The 27,401-nt window shown below is 53.0% G+C and overlaps 1 protein-coding gene across 2 annotated transcripts; it reads right to left on the reverse strand.

The window, feature by feature from the left end:
* Positions 1 to 434: 434 nt before the first annotated feature.
* UTP14A (UTP14A small subunit processome component) lies at positions 435 to 12,540 on the reverse strand. Of its 2 annotated transcripts, XM_045031422.1 has the most exons (16): positions 12,409 to 12,540; positions 12,190 to 12,301; positions 11,334 to 11,409; positions 10,699 to 10,769; positions 9,101 to 9,165; positions 8,707 to 8,849; positions 8,270 to 8,425; positions 5,552 to 5,671; positions 5,369 to 5,463; positions 5,049 to 5,172; positions 4,880 to 4,957; positions 4,435 to 4,786; positions 3,725 to 4,080; positions 1,729 to 1,919; positions 1,547 to 1,646; positions 435 to 951 (listed from the first exon to the last, which is right to left on the reverse strand). In XM_045031422.1, exons 2-16 carry the CDS (start codon positions 12,198 to 12,200, stop codon positions 682 to 684), a joined length of 2,208 nt encoding a protein of 735 aa, XP_044887357.1. In that variant the 5' UTR covers positions 12,201 to 12,301; positions 12,409 to 12,540; the 3' UTR covers positions 435 to 681. The 2 variants fall into 2 exon arrangements, with proteins under 2 accessions (XP_044887357.1, XP_044887356.1); XM_045031421.1 differs by lacking the exons at positions 12,190 to 12,301; positions 12,409 to 12,540 and adding an exon at positions 11,748 to 11,939.
* Positions 12,541 to 27,401: the final 14,861 nt, after the last annotated feature.

Consider the following 27,401-nt stretch of genomic DNA (forward strand, 5'->3'; position numbering starts at 1 on the left):
CTTTGTGCATATGGCTGACATTCTCTGTTCCCAGCTCTACACATTTACATTTAGCTGTATTCACATGCATATTGTTTGCTTTCACCCAGGTTACCAAATGAGCCAGAGCACCCTGTCTCCATTCCCAAATCCTAGCCTGCCTCCATACCAGGAGGGACTGCCCACCCTTCCCCTAGTACTCCTGCTCTGCTCCCCCAAGAAAATCCAACTGTCCTATCTGCAGGGGTGGGGTGTAACACAGCATCAGCTAGAGCAGCTGAGCCCAGCCAGACCTGGCCCTCGCTTGGGGAAGGAGGGAGCAGCATTGGGTGGCACACCGTTGCTGCTAGCAGCCAAGCGCTGCTTTCCTACAACAGACTAGTTCCACTCCTGCCCCCCTGCAGCCTGCCTGAAAGGGCCTGGGGATGGGGGCGAGGCACAGAAACTTCACAGAGGAGCCTACAGCCAGGGCATTTATTGAGGAAGGAGCTCTGGTTCCAGATGTATGCAACCCACTGTGTGGGTGCAGGACAGTGCCCCTGCCTCTAGGGCAGGAGCATGGCACAGTGTCCTCTGCCCTTACCTAGGGCCAGCCTGGCCAACTTGCTCACCCAGCAGCTCCTAGCCCCGCCAGGGCCTGGCCACACACTTCACAGCCACCCTCAGTCTCTGTGCTGCCACGGGCAGCATGGCCCCTCTGGCCTAGTGAGCCTTCTTGCGGGGCCGCTGGTGGTGCCTGGAATGCTGAGGCGTGGGGGCCAGGGCAGCGCTGCCTCCACGGGTGGGCACAGTGCTCTGGGGGCTAGCGTCCTCAGCAGATATGGGCTGGATGATGTGGCCTGGCTGGGTGAGGATGCGGGGGGCTGTCAGCTTCTGGAAGGCTCGTTGTGTGTTCCACGTGGGCCCCACCGGCGCCCGGATGCTCCGCTCAAACTGCTGGCGGCGCTCGAAGGGGAACGGGACCTCGTTGACCTGCCAGAGAGGGAGATACAGACTGGGTCAGCACCCTGTCCTGGCACCAGACTGGGCATGGATGGTCCTGCTAGGGCAGCCAGGGCACGCTAAGGGGGTCACTAGAGACCCACACTAGAGGGAGAGCTGCCAGCACTGGGCTCCGCATAGGCTAGATCCTTGCTCCAGGCTCCCACTACTGCAGTATTCAGGGCTGGTGAGGATTCCGCCCTGAAGCAGAGGAGAGCCCAGCTGTGATGCTGGCTGCTGCAGGGAAGCCGTGGTGTCAGTGCTGCTCCTGCCTGCTGCAGCTGGAACCCTGGCACCCCCAACACAGTCAGCTGAGGCCACGGCTCATGGAGGTTTGGTGCCACTGGTCCTGGGAGGGAAGTGATTCCTGAAACAGCCTCCTTGCCGGCTAGAGCGCCTGCCCAGCCTCCTCTAAGCCTGTGCACTGGAGCCACTGTGGTTCTAGTTGTCCCCACAGTGCCCTTTGGTCTGCCTGAGGGCTGAACAACTCCTTTCTATCCAGGGACTCATCGGGGGGAAGCAAGCCTTTGAGTGAGTGGGGCCACGGGGCAGGACCTGTCACCAGGGCAGGCGGGGTTCCCCTCACCTGGTGTGCTGCAGCCAGGATGTTGCGCTGCTGGCTGATGATGACATGGGGCAGGTGCTCATCTCTCCTGGGTGGCCCCAGCACCGGCTTGATGAGGAACCTGAGAGACAATGAGACAGATTAGGCTGCAAGGCTCCAGCGAGGGGCGAGACACCCCATGCCCTGATCTTGCCTGTACATACCGCTTCCTCTTCCTGGCACTAGGCTGCAGCCCTGTGCCACCCCACTCGCCCCATCCGGGTAGAACCAGGTTTATGACCTGCGGCTTCCCCGCCTGCTCCACCTTGCGCTTCTCCCGCAGGAAGTCAGCAATGACGTCGTCCCCCGCAAAGGCCTCCTTGATCACCAGCCTCTGGTCTGCAGCCTCCTCCTCCTGCCACAGAGAGATAAGGACCCATGGCACCCACCTACCTCCCTTCCCAAGACAGAGACCAGCACCCATGGCATCTGCCTACCCCCCTCCCCCTGCCTGAGACAGAGATCAGACCCAGGGCACCCGCCTGCCCTCTCCCTAAAACAGAGATCAGCACCCATGGCACCTCCTCATAGACTTTAAGGTCAGAAGGAACCATCATGATCATCTAGTCTGACCTCCTGCACAATGCAGGCCACAGAAACTCACCCATCCACTTCTATAACAAACCCCTAGCCTATGTCTGAGTTACTGAAGTCCCCAAATTGCGGTTTGAAGACCTCAAGCTGCAGAGAATACTCCAGCAAGTGACCCGTGCCCCATGCTGCAGAGGAAGGCGAAAAACCTCCAGGGCCTCTGCCAATCTGCCCTGGATGAAAATTCCTTCCCGACCCCAAATATGGCGATCAGTTAAACCCTGAGCATGTGGGCAAGACTCACCAGCCAGCACCCAGGAAAGAATTCCCTGTAGTAACTCAGATCCCAACCCATCTAACATCCCATCACAGACCACTGGGCATACTTACCTGCTGATAATCAAAGATCAATGGCCAAATTAACTGCCAAAATTAGGCTATCCCATCATACCATTCCCTCCATAAATTTATCAAGCTTAGTCTTAAAGGCAGATATGTCTTTTGCCCCCACTACTCCCCTTGGAAGGCTGTTCCAGAACTTCACTCCTCTAATGGTTAGAAACCTTCGTCTAATTTCAAGTCTAAACTTCCTAGTGTCCAGTTTATATCCATTTGTTCTTGTGTCCACATTGTTACTAAGCTTAAATAATTCCTCTCCCTCCCTAATATTAATCCCTCTGATATATTTATAAAGAGCAATCATATCCCCCCCTCAACCTTCTTTTGGTTAGGCTAAACAAGCCAAGCTCTTTCAGTCTCCTTTCATAAGACAGGCTTTCCATTCCTCGGATCATCCTAGTAGCCCGTCTCTGAACCTGTTCCAGTTTGAATTCATCCTTCTTAAACATGGGAGACCAGAACTGCACACAGTATTCCAGATGAGGTCTCACCAGTGCCTTATATAACGGTACTAACACCTCCTTATCTTTGCTGGAAATACCTCGCCCGATGCATCCTAAAACCGCATTAGCTTTTTTAACGGCCATATCACATTGGCGGCTCATAGTCATCCTATGATCAACCAATACTCCGAGGTCCTTCTCCTCCTCTGTTGCATCAGTTGGAAGCGTCTCCAATTTATAACTAAAATTCTTGTTATTAATCCCTAAATGCATGACCTTGCACTTTTCACTATTAAATTTCATTCTATTACTATTACTCCAGTTTACACGGTCATCCAGAACTTCCTGTATGATATCCCGGTCCTTCTCTGTGTTAGCAATACCTCCCAGCTTTGTGTCATCCGCAAACTTTATTAGCACATTCCCGCTTTTTGTGCCAAGGTCAGTAATAAAAAGGTTAAATAAAATTGGTCCCAAAACCGATCCCTGAGGAACTCCACTAGTAACCTCCTTCCAGCCTGACAGTTCACCTTTCAGTATGACCCATTGTAGTCTCCCCTTTAACCAGTTCCTTATCCACCTTTCAATTTTCATATTGATCCCCATCTTTTCCAATTTAACTAATAATTCCCCATGTGGAACCATGTCAAATGCCTTACTGAAATCGAGGTAAATTAGATCCACTGCATTTCCTTTGTCTAAAAAATCTGTTACTTTCTCAAAGAAGGAGATCAGGTTGCCCCCTCCCCACTCCTTATAGCAGCAGACAGCACAGAGCCCAGCTTACCTCGTCCTGCACAGAGACTGGCTGGGCAGGACACTGGATCACGTGGGACTCCCCAGCCAGGACCGCCTGCAGATTGATCATCTTCTGCTTAGGTGCCTTCTTGGCCACGTGGCCACCCCCAGCACTGCCCTCTTCCTCTGACTTCTGCAGTGTCCTGGTGGGCCAGGGCCGCTCCTGCTCTTCTGCCCCCTCCTCCTGGCCCAAAGCATCTATCTCCTCCAGTGTGCACCGCCTGCCCAGCTGCTCGGACAGCAGCGGCTCCTCTGGCCCCTGGGCAGGTTGTTCCACTCCAGGACCCGTCTGCACATTTGACAGCAGCTCCACAAACAAGTGTGCCTCCTCCGCTTCGCCAGCACCTGCACAGAGCACTGAGTGAAGGCACTGCTACCCGCTGTGGGTATAACAGGCCCCAAGGATGGCATGGGGGGGCCCACTGGGCTGATGGGTGAGAGATGCTGCTCCCCCAAGAGCAGCAGGGTGGCAAGGGATTCACACAGCCTCTCTTCCAGCCCAACCAGCTCCTGACAGATGGTGGTAGGAGGCTCCAAACCTGACTCCTGTCCTCCCACCACATCAGGCCCAGGGCCTGCCCACCCCAGGGACTCTGCCTCCTCACCCCAGCCCTGGGTCTGCCCACTCTCCCAACACCAGGCCCCAGCGTGCCCACAATGGGGCTCCGGGCTCCCGACATTTGGCCTCAGCCTGCTCACCCTCAGGTTCTGGGCTCCCCGCCTGTTGCCATGTAAATCGTCTTTGCTCAAAGTCTTGTAACAAGATCTCCTCCTCTGACACCTCCTCTCCCTCATTCCCAGCATCCTCTTGGGCAACAGACTCTCTAGGGTCCTTGGGATCCTCCTGTATCCCAGAGTCCTTTGCTTCACTGCTGGGTTTCCCCAACATCCAAGGGTTGGCTCCGTCCGTGCTGGGCTGCACTTCATTGATGGAGTCTGGGAGGAGGCCTTCCCCAGCCATGTCGCCCTCCTCTTCGCCCTCTGGCTCCATAGGCACTTTCTGGGTCAGCTCCTTGTTCCTGGCCAGCTGCTCCTGCATGGCCTTGCGGGCCTGTGGAGAGATGGGAACACGTTCACAGCCAGGCCCAGAAAAGTCCCCACACTGCCCCAACTCAGAGCCACCCTTCCCCCAACAGCTCCTCACCTCCAAGTTGTACTTGGCCATAATGGCCCTAGAGCGGGCCCATTTCCCCTTGTTCTGGTGCTTGAGGCTCATCCTCTCCTGGGGAGGGAGAAAGCAAAGAGAGGCATCAGCAAGAGCTTCTCTGGGCAGCTGGGAGATCTCAGGGTGCAGAGGGTCCCCAAGGCATCACCTCAATCCTGCTTTTCTCTATCTCCTCCAGCTTTGTCAGGGCAGCCTCAGGGTCTAGCTTCCGCAGCACCTCAAACTCCTTCAGGGCCTTGTGACTCCTGCCCTTCTGGAGCACTCGGTGGTACCTGCACAGTGAGAGCAGAGCAGCCAGAAGGTGAAGGCGCCAGCCGAGCTGCCCTCCCACAGCAGGAAGTGAGAGAGCTCACACTAGCTCATTGCCAACCCGCCCCGCACCTGGGCTCCAGGGCAAGTGGAACCCAGGGCTCTTAGCAGGCCCCCCAACCTCCCCACACACTAACACCTGCGTGAACGGTTCCTTACTTCTTGCTCTTGATCTTCTTCTCTCGTCGGGCCTTGGCCTCATAGTAGGACTGCAGAGCACGGGCCTTCTGCAGCTCTGCCCGGCGCAGCTGAGCCTGAAACACACAGCACGGGGTGACAGCCAGCTTCAAGAGGGGCCTGCACCCCATGGGGGCACGGACAGGGATGGCACGGTTCACTCACCTCCTCCAGGCTCATCGCCCGCAGCGAGGCCTCTTCGAGAGGCGTCAGCAGCGGGTCCGTCACCGGCTGCTGCGTCTTATGGAGAAGACTGAAGATCTCCTGCTCCAGCGGTGTTCGGGCCTTCGGGACAAGGAGGGCAGCAAGTGAGCACATACTAGGCATGCAGGGGCAACCTCATTGGGATCTCCCTGGCCATGGGCTCTGGCCATCCCACCCACTCCCCCTAGCAGGCCCAGAGGGAGGGAGGGATTCCCCTCTTCCTGCAGGCCCCAAGGTTAGCAAGAGGAGCCACCAGCCAGTATTAGCAGCCCCACCTCAGTGAGGGCTCAGGTGATGCCCCACCTCAGTGAGGGCTGCTAGTCACATGGGAGCCCCCAGCCTCATCCAGCTCCTCACCCTCAAAATAACCCAAAGGAGTGGGGGCCATTTCACCATGGCTCCTGGGAGGGGATGGGGTAGGGACACCAATCGAACCCAGGCTGGGGGAGAGAGGGGCGGGACACCAAGACCAGTGTACTATGGGTCACTGGGCAATTTCCACAGACGGGTAAGGGAGACATCCCCATTAACTGCCCCCGATCCTTTTGCCCCATCTGGTTCCCACTACTGTGGGGATTTCAGGGTGCAGGATCAGGACCCCCAGGTGGTGGGGGTTAGGTGGGTGGGGACTTGGGTCTGGGGACTTCCTGAGGCCAGTCTGCTGGGGCAAAGGGGGCACAACAGCAAGAACCTGCTGCTTTCACAAGGCTTTTGGTGAAAATTCAACATCAGCCTGGGGCTGAAACCAAGCCAGCCACCCCCAGCCAGCATATGGGGTGGGCACCCCCAGAATACCAGGCACAGCTAGAAAGCCTCCACTATCAACACAGGGCACTGCCCAGCAGCGCCCTGAAGGCTAGACTTGGCCATGGTCAGAGAGGTAGAGGTGAATGATAAAACCCAGCAACCCTGGCTCAGTCCCCAATCCAAACCCCACGCCCACCCCAACACTCCCCAGCCAGTGCCCCAGAGGAAGCCCCTGCATCCGAGGGAACACAGGGGGAAGATGGGATGCAGAATGACTGTCTGACAGCGCTTTGTCAGCCACCCAGGCACATGTGCTCAGAATCCAGAGGACACCTTTCATCTCAGCCAACAGTCAGCACCAGAACACAGCCATCTCTGTGGCACTACGCAGCCACTGCCTAACCAGCACAGCAACATGCACAGCTGCTCAGGACAAGAAGCAGCCAAAGCCAACCAAAACCACAGGGGAAATGTGGGGACTGAATGGGAGGGATTCCCCGTGGCAGTGTCTAGAGAGGACTCCCGGGTGACCCCCCCTGAGAGAAAGCCCTGGGACCCTGTGGGAGCAAAAGGCTGATTTTCCACCTCATCTGAAAGAGGCTCCTCAGAGCCCATCACATCACTGGGACCTACCTGGGCCTCCTGCTGTGGTTGCCCCCAGAGAGCCAGACTCTCCGTGCACAGCGCAGACCCATCTCTCAGCTCTCATTTTTACAGTCTCAAGCATCCTTCTTTGAGGGGAGAATTTGACAAGCAATCGTGCAGTGGTCAGCAAAGCCTTTGCATTTCCCTTGGACTGCTCAGCGAGGCCAGGCCGAGAGAACCCCTCCAACCCTTGCACTGCTGGCAGGGCAGTCATAGCGCGTGCTTCCTTCTGGACTGGAGACCGTTAGGCCCCGGTGCTGAGCCCTACACACAGCTGGCTATGTGTTCCCCATGCATTTACCTCGCTAGGGACTGGGACTGCTGGAGCAGTCTCCTGCCTCACCGGGGGCCAGTGCTGCCCCAACTTGCACTCTGCACAGGGGGAATGTTTGTGGAAGGGCTGCAATGGTCTCGCAGCTTGGGGGAAGAGGACCCCTCCCCAGTGGAAGGGTCTCTTGTCACTGGACAGCTCCAGCACTGCAGAGCTTGAGGGAAAGAGTGGAAATCTGGCTACAAGAGAGTCTTGCTGGGGTGGGAAGGAGGCAGAGCTGGGGACTTTAACAAGGCAGCCCCCTCCCACTTCCCTGTCCCATCCCAGCAGCAGTATTCAACTGAGACTGTGGTGTCAGGACCCTGGGCTGAGGTCAGGAACTTAGCAGGAAGAGAAGGGAGCTGCAGAGAGAAAGGACAGCGCTGACCTGCTCCCTCCTTCCTGAGTGAGGCCCCTGGACGGTTTGGAATCTATTTGGCCCTGGGAAAGTTGAGAAGGAGACTACTCAGATTTGGGGGGCAGAGAGTAAGCCAGCAGAGCTTGAGATGGCCACACACCACTGCCCCCCAACTTTCACCGTGCGCGCCTGTCCGCACTGCAAAGCGCTGTGCATCAGCTACCAGTGTGGAACGCAGGGCAGGACATGGGGAGGTCAGCGCGAAGTGGCCCGGCTGTGTGCGTGCCCAGCCTCACACTGAACCTTCCCCCAGAAGCTGAATGGCTTGCCATGGCCCCGCTGAGCTAGCATGAGAGCACAGACACACACACCCCGCATGCCGGAGCTGGCACTGCCCCTTGTTCTCACCGTGGCTCTCAGTTGGCTGGTGTGAAGCTCAGGCCTGTCTGCCACAGCAAGGCTGGGCCTGGGCTCGCCCAGTGCTCAGAGGCCTGATGCACTCCTGCTCCGCCAGCGCCCTCGGGGTTGGGACCAGGCACAAACCATACCCAAAGAGGCATAGACATCTGTGCCAGTGCTGACCCCATCCCCTGCCCCAACGCCATGGAACAGCACCCACCTTCCAGCCGGTCAACACCTCCTCGATGGGTGCAACCCCCATCTGCTCCTGCTTCAGGGGGAAAACCAACTGCTCTGCTCGTCGGTTCTGCAGAACCACCTGCTCCCACTTGGCAACGGCCTTCGAGGTCTTATTGTAGGCAGCTTCCCTCACAATCTGCAGTCCCAAGAGAGAATCTGTGAGGACAGAATAGGCCCCAGGTCTGTGACGACACCAGGCCCCAAGGTCTGGATAGCAAGGAAACCCAGCAAGTAACCCAGATGGGGAGAGGCACTCAGCTCAGCCACACAGGACTAAGACCAACCATTACTGCTCATCTCCATGGCTGCCCCCTGCTCCACTCCCAACCCGCTCCCACCCTGCTCTGCCCTTCACCTACCCCCATCACCTCAGGCACTACCAGCTCAGCCGGGATGGACGGACAGACAGACTCTTACCCGCTCTGACTCCTCTTTGCTGAGTGGCAGCTCCACAGACTTTTTCTGCTTGACTCTATTCAATTGCTTCTTCACAATGCCCAAGGAGGATGAGGCTCGGATGGACCCCAGCAGCTCAGGCAGGACCAGCTTCTCCCTGGCACCTGCAGGAACCAGTGCAGTCAACGCAGGCAGGATGTCACACAGCTCCCACCAGAGGGCACCAACAGGGAACCATCTGCTGGGTTCCTGCGCCCTCCCCCTACCAGTCCATTGCAGCTTCCCACACTACCACCTTGGAGTAAGATGGAAGAGACCCAGTTATGCAGGGGGACCCCCTGCCTAAAAGCTGCAGAAACAGTTTGGAGAAAAGTTCATCCCATCCCATCTTCTCCCCTCCCAAAAAGGAGCTCACCTTCGCAGCTGAGGTTGAACTCAGACACCTGCAAGCTCGCTTCTGTGCGTTCAGCCAGCTTCCGCCTAGAAGAGAGGAGGCAGAATACATGGGGACCCCTTATGTGCAATCCATCAGCACCCCTGCCCATGCAATGCACCCCACTGCTGGTCGTGACAAGCAGTCCAAACGCAGAGGAGCCAAGTGCGCCACAGCCCTCCCAAAAGTGTGTGAGTGTGTGTGTGTGTGTGTGGGGGGGGAATGTTCCCTCTAATTTTTTACATCCATGTGCAGATTTAACTTTGTTATGTGCACCAATATGGAGGTGATGTGCGGCAGGGGTGGGCCCGAGGGGTTCAGAGTGTGGGAAGGGGCTCAGGGCTCGGACAGAGAATTGGGATCTTGGGGGTGAGAACTCCAGCTGAGGATGAAGGCTCTGGGGTGAGGCCGGGGGGTTCGGAGTGTGGGAGGGGGCTCAGGGCTGTGGCAGAGGGTTGAGATGTGGGGAGGTGAGGGCTCTGGCTGGGGGTGCAGGCTCTAGGGTGGGGCTGAGGATGAGGGGTTTGGGGTGCAGGCTGCCCCAAGGAAGAGAGGACTCCCCTCAGCCCTCTCCCACCATAGCAGCCCGGGGAGGGGCACCTCTCTCCCTGAAGCGGCCCTCAATAGTCTGCTGTGCAGCCGTGCAGCTTAGAGGGAATTTAGCCCAGGGGCCCCCCTGTAGCCCCACCCCTGGCCAAGCCGGAAGCCTGAATGGGCCGGGGAGCCCCCTCCTACTGCCGGGGTGGGGGGGACAAAAGAAGCCCTCTGCCTGTGTTCTGGGCCCCCTGCCCAGGGCAGGTGGAGGGACCCAGGCTCCCCACATCTGCCCTCTGGCCGGGGGGCATGCCTCAGAGCCGCAGCCTGCCCATGATAAGAGCCGGGCAGGCAGCTGTGGGGAGCCGCAGTAGACCCTCCATCTGCCTGTGGTACAGGGAGCCCCTGGCCTGTGTCCCCGCCCAGCCCGTGACTCCTCACAGCTGCCTGCACAGCTCTTACCATGGGTGGGCTGCGGCTCTGAGGCCTCCAGCCAGAGCTGGGTCGACGAGAGCCACGCAGGCAGCTGTGGGGAGCCGGTGCGTAGATGCGGACTCTCCATCTGCCCTGGGCCGGGCAGGGGCACGGGCCAGGAGCTGCTGTCAGGCCTCCTGCAACCCAGGCAGGTGGAGGGTCCACCACAGCTCCCCTCAACTGCCGGGACTCCTTGGCCCGGCTCCATGCTGGCCTGGCCGGGGAGTGGGGCTTGGGGGGGAGTGAGTGGGGGGTTCTGCCTCAGTGAAAAGTGGACATGCCAGACCCCCTCCACTTTCAAAAAGTGGGAGGGCCTTAGCACTGTGGCGATCCCACCGGCTCCTGCACCACTGAGAGGAGCCCATTCCTGTGTCTTGGCAGGGGGTTAGACTTTATGACCCTTGCGGTCCCTTCTGACCCTCTTGGTCTATGGTTGTTATAGGGGCATGTGGGGCAAGCTGCCTCCCAGCCACCCCAGGGGCCTTCGCTGCTGCCACACTTGCCCTGAGCATAGCGTGGGAGCCATAGCAGCCTGGACACGAGTGATGAGCAAGCGTGACCCCGACACTCACCGCTTCCTTCCAGCGAGGGAGCTGACAGCCTCCAAGAGCTGACGATGCCGTCTCTCCTCATTGCCGTCCCCCTGGCACACAGGAGACAAAATTAATGCAGCCCGCACTGGCACAGTCCTTCAGCACCTGGCCATGAGGAGTCGCTTCAGTCACCAGAGGGGCTCTGCCCTGCTCCTACTGCAGGTCTGCCAGGGGGACAGCAGGCTGGCCTTCAGTTACAGGCCTGACTCCTGGAGCGGAGTGCCCACAGTGCCCACCTCTGGCACAGTGCCCATATCATCAAACACAAATGTCAGCTCAGCCTGAGGCCCCACCATCACCACATGCCTTGCTTCCACTGCCTCTCAAGTCCCTCCCGGGACCTCCCTCCACTACACTGCCACCTTCATGCACCCACCATGACCTGCCCCCCCAAAGCTGTCTCACTTCCTGCCCCATTCCACCTCACTAATGTTACTACAACACAAAAGAAAACAACAGAGCTCGTTGTATTTACCCCCCAGCGCAGGACAATGCCCCCCCCGTGGGAGGCCTGAGGCCTCCGGTCTGCAGCAGCCTGGCATACGCTCACTACTAAACTCAGGCATGCCCTGAGGTCACTGCCCCAGCGCTGGGGCCGCAAGAGCCTTTCCTACCTCATCCTCGCTGGCGCTCACAGGGTGGTCGCTCCGGAACAAATCCTCCTCTGCCATTGGCCGCCCCAGGAAGCTGCTGCAGGGGAGACACGAACCAGGCTCAGGTTTGGGCCCCTTGGCACAGGATCGCACAGGCTACGGGCCCAGCCAGGTCCTGCGGGACGAGCTACCTGGGAAACGGGCACTTAATAGAAGGCACAAACCTACCAAGGATGCTTTAGTCAGAGATGGGGCTGTGACCAGACCCCGACTTCCCCCCCACGGCGGGGACCGGGAAGTCCGGCTCCCCACAGTAGCCCAAGGCTACTTCATCCTACCCGCGGCAGAGCGGAGCCGGCAGAGCCCGGCGGGGACGGGCTGGCCCCAGACACCACCCACAAGCCGGAGGAGGAACCAGCCCCCCGGACCCCTCACCTCTGCCGCGCGCCCACGCCGGCTCCCCGCCCGGCCAGCACACGTGGGTAGGAACGAGAACTGCGGGGCGCAGGTCGCAAAGCGCCGCACTTCCGCTCCGCGCTGCGCACGCTGGCTCTGGCTGTTGCCATGGCGGGGGGCGGGGCATGGGAGGCCTGGTACTTCTTCCGGCCGGCGCTGCGCCACCCCCGCCCGGGGTGACCCCTCCTCTCCCAGCCTCGTCGCCTCTGGGACTCGGCCGGCTCCGCACGTTGCGCCCCGTGTGGGCAGCCAGCCCCAGCCCAGGGAGCGCCCAGCCCCGCGGGACGGGCTGCTAACGGCACGGCGGTGGGCCTGGCGTTGGCCGAGCTGGCGGCGGCGCTGCTGATGCGGCTGGGGAGTGTTGACCAGGAAGCCCCGGGCTCAAGCCCCGGACCCGCGAACCCTTTGGAAAAGGATAAACCATCTGTGCATCGGTCACTCGGCTGGGGGAACCTCTCTGGGCCCAGGCAGGGGGGTCTCCATTTTATTTTGTATCTCTTGGGTCACAGGCATCCCATTCAGGCTGCACCCATCTAGGAGAAAACACTGGCGGTCAGAAGGCCCCGTCCGACTTGGAGAACTGGCTAAAAGCAAGATGCTGATGGAGTCAGAGAAAAATGTTAGACAGTTTCATTCATACCTACTGGATCCAGATGCACAAACATATTTCCAACCAAATCCATCAATGTCTTTTTGGCCTGAACCACGGCATGTTACCCCCACAGGGTTAGATGATCCTAGTGGCCATCTCCTGCACCTTATCAAGAAGGGTCTATGCATGGGACTAGACCTTCACCAGTTCTGTACCAGGAGGACATTCAGTTGTCTGATCCAAAGCATACAGATATTTGGTGACTGTTTGTCCTGTTTTTATCACTAGGAGTTAATAGCAGACAGGTGGAGCCTGGAAGTTATTGCGTGTGGTTACACAATTCAAATCAAGACCCTTGCCCCCAACAACTCACCCATTTCATCTCTGGGCAGAGATCAAAGTCATCTCATTTTGTTAAAGAACAAGGTTTGATCTTTGCTGCAGTTAGGAGCAATAGAGATAGTTTTGCAAGATCAGAGGGAGGGCTTATACTCACGTTTTCTAATTTTAAAAAATATGGGGCTTTGCCCTATTTTGGATTTAAGGAAATGAAACACTTAGATAAAGAAATTTTGTTTCTGCATGTTAGAGATAACTTCTATAATCCTTTCACTTTGTCTTGAGGATGGGGTTGCTGCTTTGGATTTAAAAGATGAGTGTTTCCATAAGACAGTATCATCTGAAATACCTGCTTTTCATGGTATGAGAGGTCCATTTTCAGTACAAGGTCCCCCTTTTTTCTTTATCCATAGCTCCTCAGCTGTTTACAAAATGCTTGTTGGCAGTGGCAGTGTATCTAAAAGGCAGGGTATGTATGCATACCCATTCCTAGATGACTGGGTAATAAAAGCATCATCCAGGGAAGACATTCTAATACATGTAAATCAAATATGTTCTCTCTTTGCCAGTCTGGGATTAGAAATAAAATGGAAAAAGTTGTGTTTAAACCCTTTTCAAAGGATCTGCTTTATAGGGGCCATAGTAGATTCTACTGCAGAAAGAGCTTTTCTCCCACAGGAGAAGTATATAAAATATATATGTCCTCCAGTTTCTATAGCAGTCAGTTCTCCTTTTTCTTCAATTCCTGGGTCTGTCAAACACAGCAGTGCCACCATATGCTCATCTTCAGCTGAGATATCTTCAGCACTGGTTAGGAACAAGTTACAGACTAGGTTTGCGTAGCATGCATCACAAAATAGTAATTCCACAGCAAGTGTTAATGTCACTCATGTGGGGGACAGACACTCAAAAAATGCAATGAAAGGTACACTTTTCAATTCTCCACCATCACAAACCTCAGAAAAACAACGGAGGAGTCTGATGCCACCTTAAGAACTAACAGATTTATTTGGGCATAAGCTTTCATGGGTAAAAAACCCCACTTCTTGAGATGCATGGAGTGAAAATTACAGATACAGACATAAATATACTGGCACATGAAGAGAAGGGAGTTACCTTAAGGTAAGCCTTCCCCTATCGCTCCTACCTTAAGGTAACTCCCTTCTCTTCATGTGCCAGTATATTTATGCCTGGTTTCAGAGTAGCAGCCGTGTTAGTATGTATCCACAAAAAGAACAGGAGTACTTGTGGCACCTTAAAGACTAACAAATTTATTTTAGCATGAGCTTTCGTGAGCTGCAGCTCACTTCTTCGGATGCATAGAATGGAACACACAGACAGGGGATATTTATACATACAGAGAACATGAAAAGGTGGAAGTATGCATACCAACAGGCAGAGTCTAATCAATTGAGATATTGTTTGCATATTAATTCAAGTTCAGCAGTTTCTCTTTGGAGTCTGTTTTTGAAGTTTTTTTGTTGCAAAATTGCCACCTTCAAGTCTGTCACTGAGTGGTTAGAGAGGTTGAAGTGTTCTCCCACTGGTTTTTGAATGTTATGATTCCTGATGTCAGATTTGTGTCCATTTATTCTTTTGCGTAGAGACTGTCCGGTTTGGCCAACAAAAACTTTGCTTCTCTACAAAAGAAAAAGGACACTAAACTGTCTAAACTGCTACATGGCACAAGGAGCCACAACAGTAGCTCCCTTAACCCACCCAACAATATTGTTAATCTTTCCAGCTATTCTCTTAGCCCAGCAGAAGAATCTGTCCTATCTCGGGGACTCTCCTTTTGTCCTTCCAGATCCATGAATATGATACAGTTTTGCGGTGACCTAGAATCCTACTTTCGCCGTCTCCGACTCAAAGAATACTTCCAACACACCTCTGAACTACATACTAACCCACAGAATCCTTCCTACCAACGCTATAATAAAAAGGATTCTGCATGGACTCCTCCTGAGGGTCGAAACAACAGACTAGACTTCTACATAGATTGCTTCCGTCACCGTGCACGGGCTGAAATTGTGGAAAAGCAACATCACTTGCCCCATAACCTAAGCCGTGCTGAACACAATGCCATCAACAGCCTCAAGAACAACTCTGACATCATAATCAAACAGGCTGACAAAGGAGGTGCTGTCGTCATCATGAATAGGTCGGAATATGAACAAGAGGCTGCCAGGCAGCTCTCTAACTCCACATTCTACAAGCCATTACCCTCTGATCCCACTGATGATTACCAAAAGAAACTACACCATCTACTCAAAAAACTCCCTGAGAAAGCACAGGAACAGATCTATACAGACACATGCCTGGAACCCCGACCAGGTGTATTCTATTTGCTACCCAAGATCCATAAACCTGGAAATCCTGGACGCCCCATCATCTCAAGCATTGGTACTTTAACAGCAGGATTGTCTGGCTATGTGGACTCTCTCCTCAGGCCCTATGCTACCAGCACTCCCAGCTATCTTCGAGACACCACTGACTTCCTGAGGAAACTACAATCCATCAGTGATCTTCCAGAAAACACCATTCTGGCCACTATGGATGTGGAAGCCCTCTACACTAACATTCCACACAAAGATGGACTACAAGCCATCAGGAACAGTATCCCCGATAATATCACAGCTAACCTGGTGGCTGAACTTTGTGATTTTGTCCTCACCCACAACTATTTCACATTTGGGGACAATATATATCTTCAAGTCAGTGGCACTGCTATGGGTACTCGCATGGCCCCTCAGTATGCCAACATCTTTATGGCTGACTTAGAACAACGCTTCCTTAGCTCTCGTTCCCTAACGCCCCTACTCTACTTGCGCTACATTGATGACATCTTCATCATCTGGACTCATGGAAAAGAAGCCCTCGAGGAATTCCACCGTGATTTTAACAATTTCCATCCCACCATCAACCTCAGCCTAGACCAATCCACACAAGCGGTCCATTTCCTAGACACTACTGTGCTAATAAACGATGGTCACATAAATACCACCCTATACCGGAAACCCACTGACCGCTATACTTACTTACATGCCTCCAGCTTCCATCCAGGACACACCACACGATCCATTGTCTACAGCCAAGCTCTAAGATACAACCGTATTTGCTCCAATCCCTCAGACAGAGATAAACACCTACAAGATCTCTATCAAGCATTCTTAAACCTACAATACCCACCTGCTGAAGTGAAAAAACAGATTGACAGAGCCAGAAGAGTACCCAGGAGCCACCTACTACAGGACAGGCCTAAAAAAGAAAATAACAGAACACCACTAGCCATCACCTACAGCCCCCAACTAAAACCTCTCCAGCGCATCATCAAAGATTTACAACCTATCCTTAAAGATGATCCCTCACTCTCACAGATCTTGGGAGACAGGCCAGTCCTCGCTTATAGACAGCCTCCCAACCTGAAGCAAATACTCACCAGCAACCGCACACCATACAACATTAACACTAACCCAGGAACCTATCCTTGCAACAAAGCCCGATGCCAGCTCTGTCCACATATCCATTCAAGTGACACCATCATAGGACCTAATCACATCAGACACGCCATCAGGGGCTCATACACCTGCACATCTACCAACGTGATATATGCCATCATGTGCCAGCAATGCCCCGCTGCCATGTACATTGGCCAAACCGGACAGTCTCTACGCAAAAGAATAAATGGACACAAATCTGACATCAGGAATCATAACATTCAAAAACCAGTGGGAGAACACTTCAACCTCTCTAACCACTCAGTGACAGACTTGAAGGTGGCAATGTTGCAACAAAAAAACTTCAAAAACAGACTCCAAAGAGAAACTGCTGAACTTGAATTAATATGCAAACTAGATACTATTAACTGTGGGCTAAACAAAGACTGGGAATGGTTGGGTCATTACACCAATTGAATCTATTTCCCTATGTTAAGTTCTCCTCACGCCTTCTATGGGCCATCTTAATTATCACTTCAAAAAGTTTTTTTTCCTCCTGCTAACGATAGCTCATCTCAATTGATTAGACTCTGCCTGTTGGTATGCATACTTCCACCTTTTCATGTTCTCTGTATGGATAAATATCCCCTGTCTGTGTGTTCCATTCTATGCATCCGAAGAAGTGAGCTGCAGCTCACGAAAGCTCATGTTAAAATAAATTTGTTAGTCTTTAAGGTGCCACAAGTACTCCTATATTTATGCCTGTATCTGTAATTTTCACTCCAAGCATCTGAAGAAGGGGGGTGGGGTTTACCCGCGAAAGATTATGCCCCAATAAATGTGTTAGTCTTTATGGTGCCACTGGACTCCTCGTTGTTTTTGTGGAAACAGACTAACACAGCTACCCCCTGATACAAACCTCAGATGCAGCTACACTATGTTGGGGAGCTCATCTGAAAAGCAATGTTAGGGCTTATTGGTCACTCCATCCCGCCCCCAAAAAAATGTACATATCAGTATTGTAGAACTGAGAGCCACGAGACTAGCTCTAAACGTAGGCGGCAGGTTTGTATAATTTTTGGTGGGGCCCAAAATGGTGGTGCCCCCCGCTCCCGCCCTGTAAGCCGATATAAAATGAAGCTACAACGCGTCAGCGCCACAAGATTACAAGGGTCAATTAAAAGTGGAAAGTCAGAAGCAGCACTTGCCTACTTCAATATACAGTATTATATTTTGTTGCATCTGTTGTGATGAAGTGGGAATGTTCTTAATATTTTCTCAATACTGTGTGGGTGCCTCAGTTTCCCCTGCAAGATGCCAACTGAAGGTGTTGGGGACAAAGAGATCAGGTGGCCTCCTTGTCCGGAAGAGACACAGAGGCCAGAGGAGGGAGTGTCAGTTTGGAGCTGGCTGGGGAAATGGGGAGAGACCCAGAACTTGGTTCTGGGCTCCCCACCCCGCAAGATGGACCTGACAGAGGGGTTCTGTTTTCTGTACCAACAAGCTCTGTTTAAATTGTGTTCCCGTCATCTAATAAACCTTCTGTTTTACAGTCTGGCTGAGAGTCACATCTGACTGCGGAGTTGGGGTGCAGGGACCTCTGGCTGCCCCAGGACCCTGCCTGGGCGGACTCACTGCGGAAAGTGCATGGTGTGGAAGGGCATGCTGAATGCTCTGAGGTCAGACCCAGGAAGGTGTAAGCTTCTTGCCCTGGAGACAGTCTGCTCAGAGAGGAGGCTCGCTCAGAGAGGAGGCTCCCCCAGAGTCCTGACTGGCTTTGAAGGAGTGGTTCCAGAGCATCCCAGCATCCCCTTCCACCCCATGCACTTCCCAGAAGTCCGCACAGGCACTAACACTCCCTCCTCTGGCCTTTGTCAAGAAGGCTAACAGCATTTTGGGCTGTATAAGTAGGGGCATTGCCAGCAGATCGAGGGACATGATCATTCTCCTCTATTCAACATTGATGAGGCCTCATCTAGAGTACTACGTGCAGTTTTGGGCCCCACATTGCAAGAAGGATGTGGAAAAATTGGAAAATCCAGTGGAGGGCAACAAAAATGATTAGGGGGCTGGAGCACATGACTTCTGAGGAGAGGCTGAGGGAACTGGGATGGTTTAGTCTGCAGAAGAGAAGAATGAGGGAGGATTTGATAGCTGCTTTCAGCTACCTGATAGGGGGTTACAAAGAGGATGGATCTAGACTGTTCTCAGTGGTAGCAGAGGACAGAACAAGGAGTAATGGTCTCAAGTTGCAATGGGGGAGGTTTAGGTTGGATATTAAGAAAAACTTTTTCACTAGGAGGGTGGTGAAACACTGGAATGGGTTACCTAGGGAGGTGGTGGAATCTCCTTCCTTAGAGGTTTTTAAGGCCCGGCTTGACAAAGCCCTGGCTGGGATGATTTAGTTGGGAATTGGTCCTGCTTTGAGCATGAGGTTGGACTAGATGACCTCCTGAGGCCCCTTCCAAGCCTGATATTCTATGATACTCTAAACTGACCACCAAATTTAAGTTGCGTGTTTTTCCCGTCAGGTGAGGACTCTGGGGCAGGGCTGGGGATAAGGAACTTGGGGTGCAGACAGGCTGCCCCAGGGCTAGGGCCAAAGAGGACTCCCCTCCACCCTCCCTGACAGCAGCAAGCTCCAGGGGAGGGACCCCTCCTCTCCCCCGCAGTTCACTGCACATGCTCCTAGGTCCCTCTCAGGTCCAGAAAGCCCACTCGCCTCCCCTATGGTGGGTACCGAGAGGGGAGGTTGCCATCACGTGTGGTCTCCCCTGCTGCCACCCCTCACCATAGCCTCACTGGGGATGGGGCTGCCCCTTGCCCAGCATGGTGCAGGAGTGGGGACTGCAGGGTGGTAGCTGGGGAGGGGCACAGTATCACAAAATTCACCTAAGCCCCAGCTGCACAGGTCTAGGAAGCTCCCCTCCCCAGTGGTGTAGCCAGGTTCTAACATCAGGGGGAGCGAACACGTAAAAAAAGATGCCAGCCAACATATCCAATTACTAATCAGGTAGTTCTATAACAGGCTATAACAGGCTGCCCTGGACCCCATCACCCCCTGAAGCACAAGGTAGGGGTAGGCACCACCATGTTGTGCAACAAACACTTGACAAAATTACTGGACTTAGTGATGGACAATGCGGGCAGGTGGGTATTATGTCATTCAATCATTCAACCCATAAAATTGCACACATTTTGCCTCAGTGAAATTAAATATCCAGAGAATTACTGGGCCTGTGATGATGACCAGGGCTTGCTCACCTGTGGCTCGGGCTCCCCCTCCCTGTGCTGTGGAGGCACAGCCAGGCAGGTCTGCATCTGCAGGCAGGCACCCTGCCACATGTGCAGCTCCCATGGGCCCTGATAGCCACTAAACTGGGAGCCTCCCGGCCAATGGAATGGGCTGGGCTGGGGGGGCGGAAGGCAAAGGGGGAGATTGTAGGGAGCTTTGGAGGAGGGGAGGCAGTGGGTGAGGGGAGTGGGCTGGCACAAAGGAGAGGGCTCTCTGGAGAGGAGTGACGGGTCATTGGGAGTCTCTTGAGGGGGCAGAGGGTTGTGTGGGTCTCTGTGGGGCAAGGGGCTGTGATGGGCGGAGCCAGCTGCAACCTGGGTCTGCTCTGCGGGGGGTGTTGCTATAGTCCCCTCAGGAAGCTCCCCCATCCTGTGTATTTTATACCAGCCCCGTGGTGCCCATTGCTGCTCCTTTCCCCGCCCACGGCTCCATCTGTCTGTCCCCACAACCCCCCAGCTGTGTCCTGGTGTGTGTCTGTCCCACAACCCCCCGGCTGTGTCCTTGTGTCTGTCTGTCCCACAACCCCAAGCTGTGTCTGGCTGGCTGCCCGCACCACCCCCGGCTGTGTCTGTCTGTCCCACAACCCCCCAGCTGTGTCTGTTTGTCCCCCCCAACACCCCCCCCAACTGTGTCTTTGTGTCTGTCCCCACCACCCCCGGCTGTGTGTGTCTGTGCCACAACCCCCCTGGCTGTGTCCTTATGTCTGTCTGTCCCACAACCCCCGGCTGTGTCTGTCTGGCTGCCCCCCCCGCCCCGGCTGTGTCTGTCTGTCCCCCCCCCCCGCGTGTGTGTCTGTCCCACAACCCCCTGGCTGTGTCTGTTTGTCCCCACCAAACTCCCATCCCTGGCTGTGTCCGTGTGTCTGGCTGCCCCCACAGCTCACCGGCTGAATCTGTCTGATAGGGACAGACCCTGCCGCTGCTCTGCTCAGGGCTCAGACGCTGCCGGTGGCTCGCTCCCCCTCCCTGCTGTGGAGGCGCGGCCAGGCAGCTCCGGCACCGCCCCCAGCAGCTCCCATTGGCTGGGGTTCCCGGCCAATAGGCTGTGAGCCCAGTTGCTGCTGGGGCTTCTCCTGGGAGCTGCCGCTGCAGTGAGAGCACCCGGCATAAGCACAGGGCCTGGGGCCCAAACATTGGTGGAGCTGGGCCCACCTTCAGGATTATTGGTGGGGCCTGGGCTCCACGGGCCCATAGAACTCGCCGCCTATGAAGTGCTTCCATCTCAAGTCTAATACAAAGTACTTCAGGTAGTAACAGACAATGTGATGGCACTATATTATCTGAACAAGCAAGGGAGGGGAAACTTATTCTATAAAATTATGCCTGGAGGCAAAAAGGCTTTGGAAATGGTGTACAGAACACAACATTCACCCAGTATCAGTTGGTGTAGGGGTGTGTGAATGGGTTTGTCGTCCGCTCCCTAATGGTCACAGTCTCTGGCAGTCGCTCCGTCCACTGGTTGCAGCCAAAGGGGAGGTAGGGGAACCTGGAGCCTTCTGCTTCACCGGGTTCCAACCCAGGGCCCTGTGAGACTTGTCTGGTGCCTTGCACCCTGAGGGGCCACAAGTCAGCCTCCCTGGGTCACTTCCTACTTCCCCTTTTCTTGCACTGGGGGTTGCAAGGTGTTCACATAAGCACCAGTTCGCAGGTTGCCTAGCCGTCTCCAACCTGTAGGAGCTGCTGCTGAACAAACATTTCTTCTCCCAGCCTGGGACTGGCTACGTCCTGGTCCACAGCTCCCAGATCAGGTCCTTCTCCCTACCCTGTCTGGCCCAACTGAGCCACCTGGCTGGTTGCCTCCCTTTTCAACTCCACCTCCAGTTGGAGCATTCTCGGCAAGGGCGGAGGGGTGGAGCCTCCTGTGCCCAGAGTTGCTCTTTAATCCTCTGCTGTCCAAAGGAGGGTTTTACACTCTGTTACATGGGGGAACAAAACATGCTTGCAGATTAATATGTCAAATGCACAAATGGTCTGTGAAGGAAGTAGTAATAACACACCTCTCCAGTTTATGGGGGAATCTGATAATATACTTGTTTGCCTCCAGCAGCAACAGGAAAGAAAGGTAAAAAATTTTGCTCCAGAGCAGGCAGAGACAAGGAATCGATATCAAAGGCATTTCTGATACACTGTTGTTAGGGCTTAATGTAACCATTTCCCCTCATTCATAGAATCATAGAATCTCAGGGTTGGAAGGGACCTCAGGAGGTCATCTAGTCCAACCCCCTGCTCAAAGCAGGACCAAACCCAACTAAATCATCCCAGCCAGGGCTTTGTCAAGCCTGACCTTAAAAACCTCTAAGGAAGGAGATTCCACCACCTCCCTTCCAGTTCTTCACCACCCTACTAGTGAAAAAGTTTTTCCTAATGTCCAACCTAAACCTCCCCCTCTGCAACTTGAGACCATTACTCCTTGTTCTGCCATCTTCTACCACTGAGAACAGTCTAGATCCATCCTCTTTGGAACCCCCTTTCAGGTAGTTGAAAGCAGCTATCAAATGCCCCCTCATTCTTCTCTTCTGCAGGCTAAACAATCCCAGTTCCCTCAGCCTCTCCTCATAAGTCATGTGCTCCAGCCCCCTAATCATTTTTGTTGCTCTCTGTTGGACTCTCTCCAATTTATCCACATCCTTCTTGTAGTGTGGGGCCCAAAACTGGACACACTACTCCAAATGAGGCCTCACCAGTGCTGAATAGAGGGGAATGATCACATCCCTCGATCTGCTGGAAATGCCGCTATTTATACAACCCAAAATGCCATTAGCCTTCTTGGCAACAAGGGCACACTGTTGACTCATATTCAGCTTTTCGTCCACCGTAACCCCTAGGTCCTTTTCTGCAGAACTGCTGCCCAGCCATTTGGTCCCTAGTCTGTAGCAGTGCATGGGATTCTTCCGTCCTAAGTGAAGGACTCTGCACTTGTCCTTGTTGAACCTCATCATATTTCTTTTGGCCCAATCCTCTAATTTGTCTCTAATTTCTTAATTCAGAGAGTGATAAACAACAGGATAAGGCCTGAGTGATTTTAATATTGCCAGTATGACCGAGAAACTATGGTATCTGGTCTTGATTCACCTGCCAAAAGGATTAATGGAGCCTCTGCCACTGCCACCACACTTGTTGCAACAGACAAGGATGGTCTATCGTCCAGATCTTCAATCCCTTCATTTAACTGTGGGAGGGTGTAGACGGGTCAGGCTCACCCCTGCGGCGCCTCCTGCTGGTGCTTCTGGGAATTAGCTCGGTCCAGTGTTCGGAGCACCCTCTGCAGGCTGGTGATCCACCTGTCTTCAGGCCCCCCGTGTCCCTCCCTGGACCCGGTGCCCTTTTACATGGGGTGCTGCCCCCTAGCAGTAACCCCTTTCTCTTAGGGTCTCCCCTCCGCAGGGAACCCTCACCCTCTATCCCCACCTTGCCTCAGTATTGGCTACTGCCAGTCATTGTCTAGCCCCACACTCTGGGGCAGGCTGCAGTATCAGCCTATTCATCACAGGCAAAGGGGTTTGGACCTGCTGCCTTGGCCTACCCCTGGGCTGCCCTCTGCAACCCCCAGTACCCGTTGGCCCTCTGCTAGGCCAAAGCCTGGGGCTTTCCAGGCTGGAGCCCCCCAGCTCCTCAGCCTTTCCCCAGCCCTGCTTCACTCAGGTATCCAGTCTCTAGCTCCCTGCAGCCAAGCCCTTCTCTCGCTCTGAAGGCAGAGAGAGACTGTCTGGGCTTCTGTCTTCCCTGGCCTTCTTATAAGACCCTGTTGCTCAGTTTGGGGCGTGGCCCCTTCTGCAGCCACTTCCCCCAATCAGCCCAGCCTTGAGAGCAGCCGCTCTCAAGCCCTGCCAGGCCACTTTTAAACCCCTCACAGCAGGAGCAGGGTCCACCCTGCTACAGAGGGCTAGAGAAAAGTTGTTCATTAGAGGTGCAGAATGTACTGTTACATTCTAGAAAAGAGTCCACAAGTAAATGCTATAGCCATAAATGGAAAAGGGTTTTGCTGTGGATTTCTATGTGTGATCAAGACCCATTTACAGCACCACTTAATTGTAGAGTATTTGTTGTATCTTGAGAATGCATGTCTTTCTTTCTCTTCAGTTAAGGTTACTCTCTCAGACTTATCAGCATGCCATGTACCTGTGGAGAGTAAATCAACTTTTACTAATAGTACAGTTAAGGCATTTTTTAAAAGCTTTAATAACTTATACCCGCACCCCTCCATAAGAAACCCTTTGCCCTCTTGGGATCTGAATTAGTTCTGTCCCATTTAATGAATCCTCCTTTTGTACCTTTGGGGAGCTGTTCTTTATTCAGTCTCTCTCTCAAAAGAGTATTTGTGATAGTGATCATGTCTGCAAGGGGTATAAGTGAATTACAGACATGAATGGCTATCCACCATTCACTGTTTTTCATAAAGACAGATGGGTTGTAAGGATCCATGGGACCAGAACCCAGCCCTGCAGAGGGGCCAGCACAGCAGCTGTTCCCACATCACCATTATGGGGGCATGCTAGGGTGACCAGACAGCAAATGTGAAAAATCGGGACAGAGGTGGGGGGTAATAGGAACCTATATAAGAAAAAGACCCCAAAATCGGGACTGTCACTATAAAATCGGGACATCTGGTCACCCTAGGGCATGCAGAGCCACTTCCAATGAGCACTGGGGAGATTAGGCACTCATTGCAGGAAATACCATCCAAAGGGTCCAGAGTGATAGCACCTTGCAGCCCTCTGATTGACCATGTGCACTATTTAACACTGGAGGGTGCCCCAGGAAGTTGTCTGGGCAACCACACAGATTTCTGGCCTGCTGCAACACTAGACCACACCTTGCTTTCTGATTTTCAATGTCTGGTTCCAGCCTGGTGCTATCTCTGGTCTCTGACGCAGCCTAACTCTGACCCTGACTCTTGCTTATCAAGCCCAGTTCTAGTAATTACTCCAATTCCTGCTTACTGGCTACTGCCTTCTGGCTGTCCTTTGCTTGTGGACACCAGCCCAGCTGCCCTGCTAGGCCACCCTAAGTTTTTACCAAAAGTGGTTTCCAATTTTCATATAAATCAGTCTACCCGTTTTTACCCGTTTTTTCCCCAAACCGCATACTCATGATAGGGAAACTAAATTACATAGTCTAGATGTGAGAAAAAACTCTATCCCTTTATTTAGACAAGACTAAACAATTAAGGCACTCCCCAAAATTGTTTATAGCTTATGGAATGAAGAACAAGAGGAAAGCTATTTTTGTACAAACACTTTCTCAGTGGGTTAGATTAGCTATTTATGAAGCTTATAAATCAAAGGCGGTATGGTACCCATTCCTCAAAGGATGAGAATGCATTTGACTAGATCAAAGGCAGTCTTTATGGCTTTCTATAGACCGTTCTTCTGGTAGAGACGTGTAGACTAGCACCATGGAGTTCTGTTCACACTTTCTAAACATTATTCCTTAGATTTGGAAGCTAGATCTGATGCAAAATTTGACAAGGCAGTCCTGCAGTCCTTGTTTAATTAGGACTCTGTGGTCCCACCATCCTGGGCCAGAGTGCTCCTTATTAATGAGTGGGAGTGTGCAAAGGACACTCAAAGGAGAAATGAAGGTTATTTACCTGTAACTGAGGCTCTTTGAGATGGACTCTGCATAGTTACACTCCCAGCCTGCCTCTCCCCATAACCTCAGCATCCTCTTTACCGGGAAAGGACCTGAGAAAGCTGGAACTCCACGCCTCTTTTATACCCTCACTGTGGAATGTTTGACATTCACTGAAGAGAGGGGCCAGGGAGCTGGGTGAGTGCTCCAATGGCTACTGCTAATTAGAATTCTACCATTCACTACCATTCAGAGCATCCCATGAGTGTGCATCCACAGCATCGATCTCAAAGAATCTTGGTTATAGGTAAGTAACCTTTATTGTCATGGTTGGGAATCCACCTAGTTGCACAGACAGCTTCCTGGTGTCTCTGCTAGGCTTAAATAGTGCACCTGGACCAATTAGGGATCCTGGGAGCACCACCAATCAGGCCCTCTGTAGGTGGCACATCCTATGGTGCTTGGCCACACAAGGCTCACAGCCTGCAGATTGCTGCAGTGCCAAAGCTATTGGGTGGTGGCATGGATGCAGCAGTCTATCAGGGACCAGCAGACCCAGATTCCAGCCCCCAGGGATCCTCAGACGACATAGCCAGAGTACTGCCTGAACTGCAAGCCTACCTGATAATTACAACTGCCTAAATGCTAACTCCTACAAACAACATTCCTCTTTCATTTAAAAAAAAACTAGAAAATTCAATGGAAAAAAAATCATTAACCAGAGTGATGGCTGTCTGTTTGGTTGTATCTCGTGCCCTTCCAGAATTCAAGTTCAGTAAATCTCAAACTTATGAATACTAGGAAAAATAGACTTAAGGTACATGCCCACACAACTGTAACTCTGCCCCCTTTGGGTGATGCCCCACTACACGCATCACACATACTCACATTCTGCCTTTGTATTGTACTGAACAGGAGCAATCTACTCCTGCCCTACTCTCAAACTCTTAGCACCCTCCACAATAAAAAACACCACATCTGCTAAAATTTACAACCTCTTCACCCTTATGCATATGATGCCAAACACTGTATTTTCATTAACCTATCATTAAACCCATAGACCACACTCATCTCCCACCTAACTAGGGACCATCCCCAGTGTCCTGCTATTGACACAACCTACATAACTCAGCACTGACATGAGGCATCCTGGATCTCCCAAGGTATATGTGCACCTCTTTCCTTCTGTCACCCCTCCTCCCCCCAGAGGGACACAGCCCCTCAAAGATCACCTCAGATCACAATCACAGCTCTGACAAAATGCTCCAAACTAATCCCTCCCACATTCAGTACAGCTACACCTAACACTGAATGCAGCTGGAGTGCAGGCAGATAATTCCCAGTCACTATTGCCAGCTCCAGGGGGAAAAGTTAAGGTTATGTGGGTATTTACCTTAACTCTGTATTTCTTGGTTTTCAGAAAGGAAGGTTCCTTACCTGGACAGTGACTCGAGTTCTTCAGCATGTGTTATCCATATGCACATTCCACTTACGTGCCCTAGGCACCTGAGTCCAGGGTATTTTTCACAGCAGTGTCCACTGTGGCTGCACATATGCCCTGAGCGTCCTCATGCCCTCCACCACGTGCGTACAAGGGTAGAGCAGGCTGTAAGCATGAAAGGGGGTTAATTGTACAGATTTGCAGAGTTGCCAGTTAAATTTACAGCTGAAGTCTAACAAACTAGATTTGCCAATGAGATTAGTATTGTTATAGCCCACATTCAAATATTAGAAGAGAAGAGATTGGTCCAAAATGGACTAGTTTAGTAATCAAAAGCAATTGATTAAAGTTATGGTTCAGGTCTCTCTTAAGCCAATTTGTTTAGCCTTATAAAGGAGGGTGTGAACCAAGCACGCTGTGTTGGCAGTAGGTGAGGGTACACAGTTGCAATCTATACCCAAGGACTTGCCTAGACATGCCCAGATGGGCATATTTACCCTGTGATCGCCATCTTCATAATACTTCACCAAAGGGGCTATGCGTGGTGTCCGCAGAAAGCTAAGAACTGGCTGGTTGTCATGGATATTGTGGGATGTATGCACAGAACATACTTTAAGAGTTCTGTGATATGTACAATATTGTGTTCTGAAGCTGCTGGATATGAAATTGGTTACCGGGGGTGGGTGCTTCTCAGAGCTAACTCAGTCAAGAGTGAGAACAATTGACATCTGACCCAGCCTAGACAAGTGATTACAGTCTAGGCCAGGTGTGGGTGTGGCACTTTTGGGGGTTATCCGAGCCGGTGTCCAGGGTGAATTACTACTAACTGCTTACAGCACAAGAAAGCCTTATCTGTGTACACCAAGGGAAATCCCAACTCTGCTCTGGGCTCTGCTAGCCCCACTCTTCCTCTCTGCAGGTCAGCAATTTACAAACCCCACTTTGTTACACTTGAGTAC

Source organism: Mauremys mutica, chromosome 9 (assembly GCF_020497125.1).
Source record: "Mauremys mutica isolate MM-2020 ecotype Southern chromosome 9, ASM2049712v1, whole genome shotgun sequence".
In the NCBI taxonomy this organism is placed as follows: Eukaryota; Metazoa; Chordata; order Testudines; family Geoemydidae; genus Mauremys; species Mauremys mutica.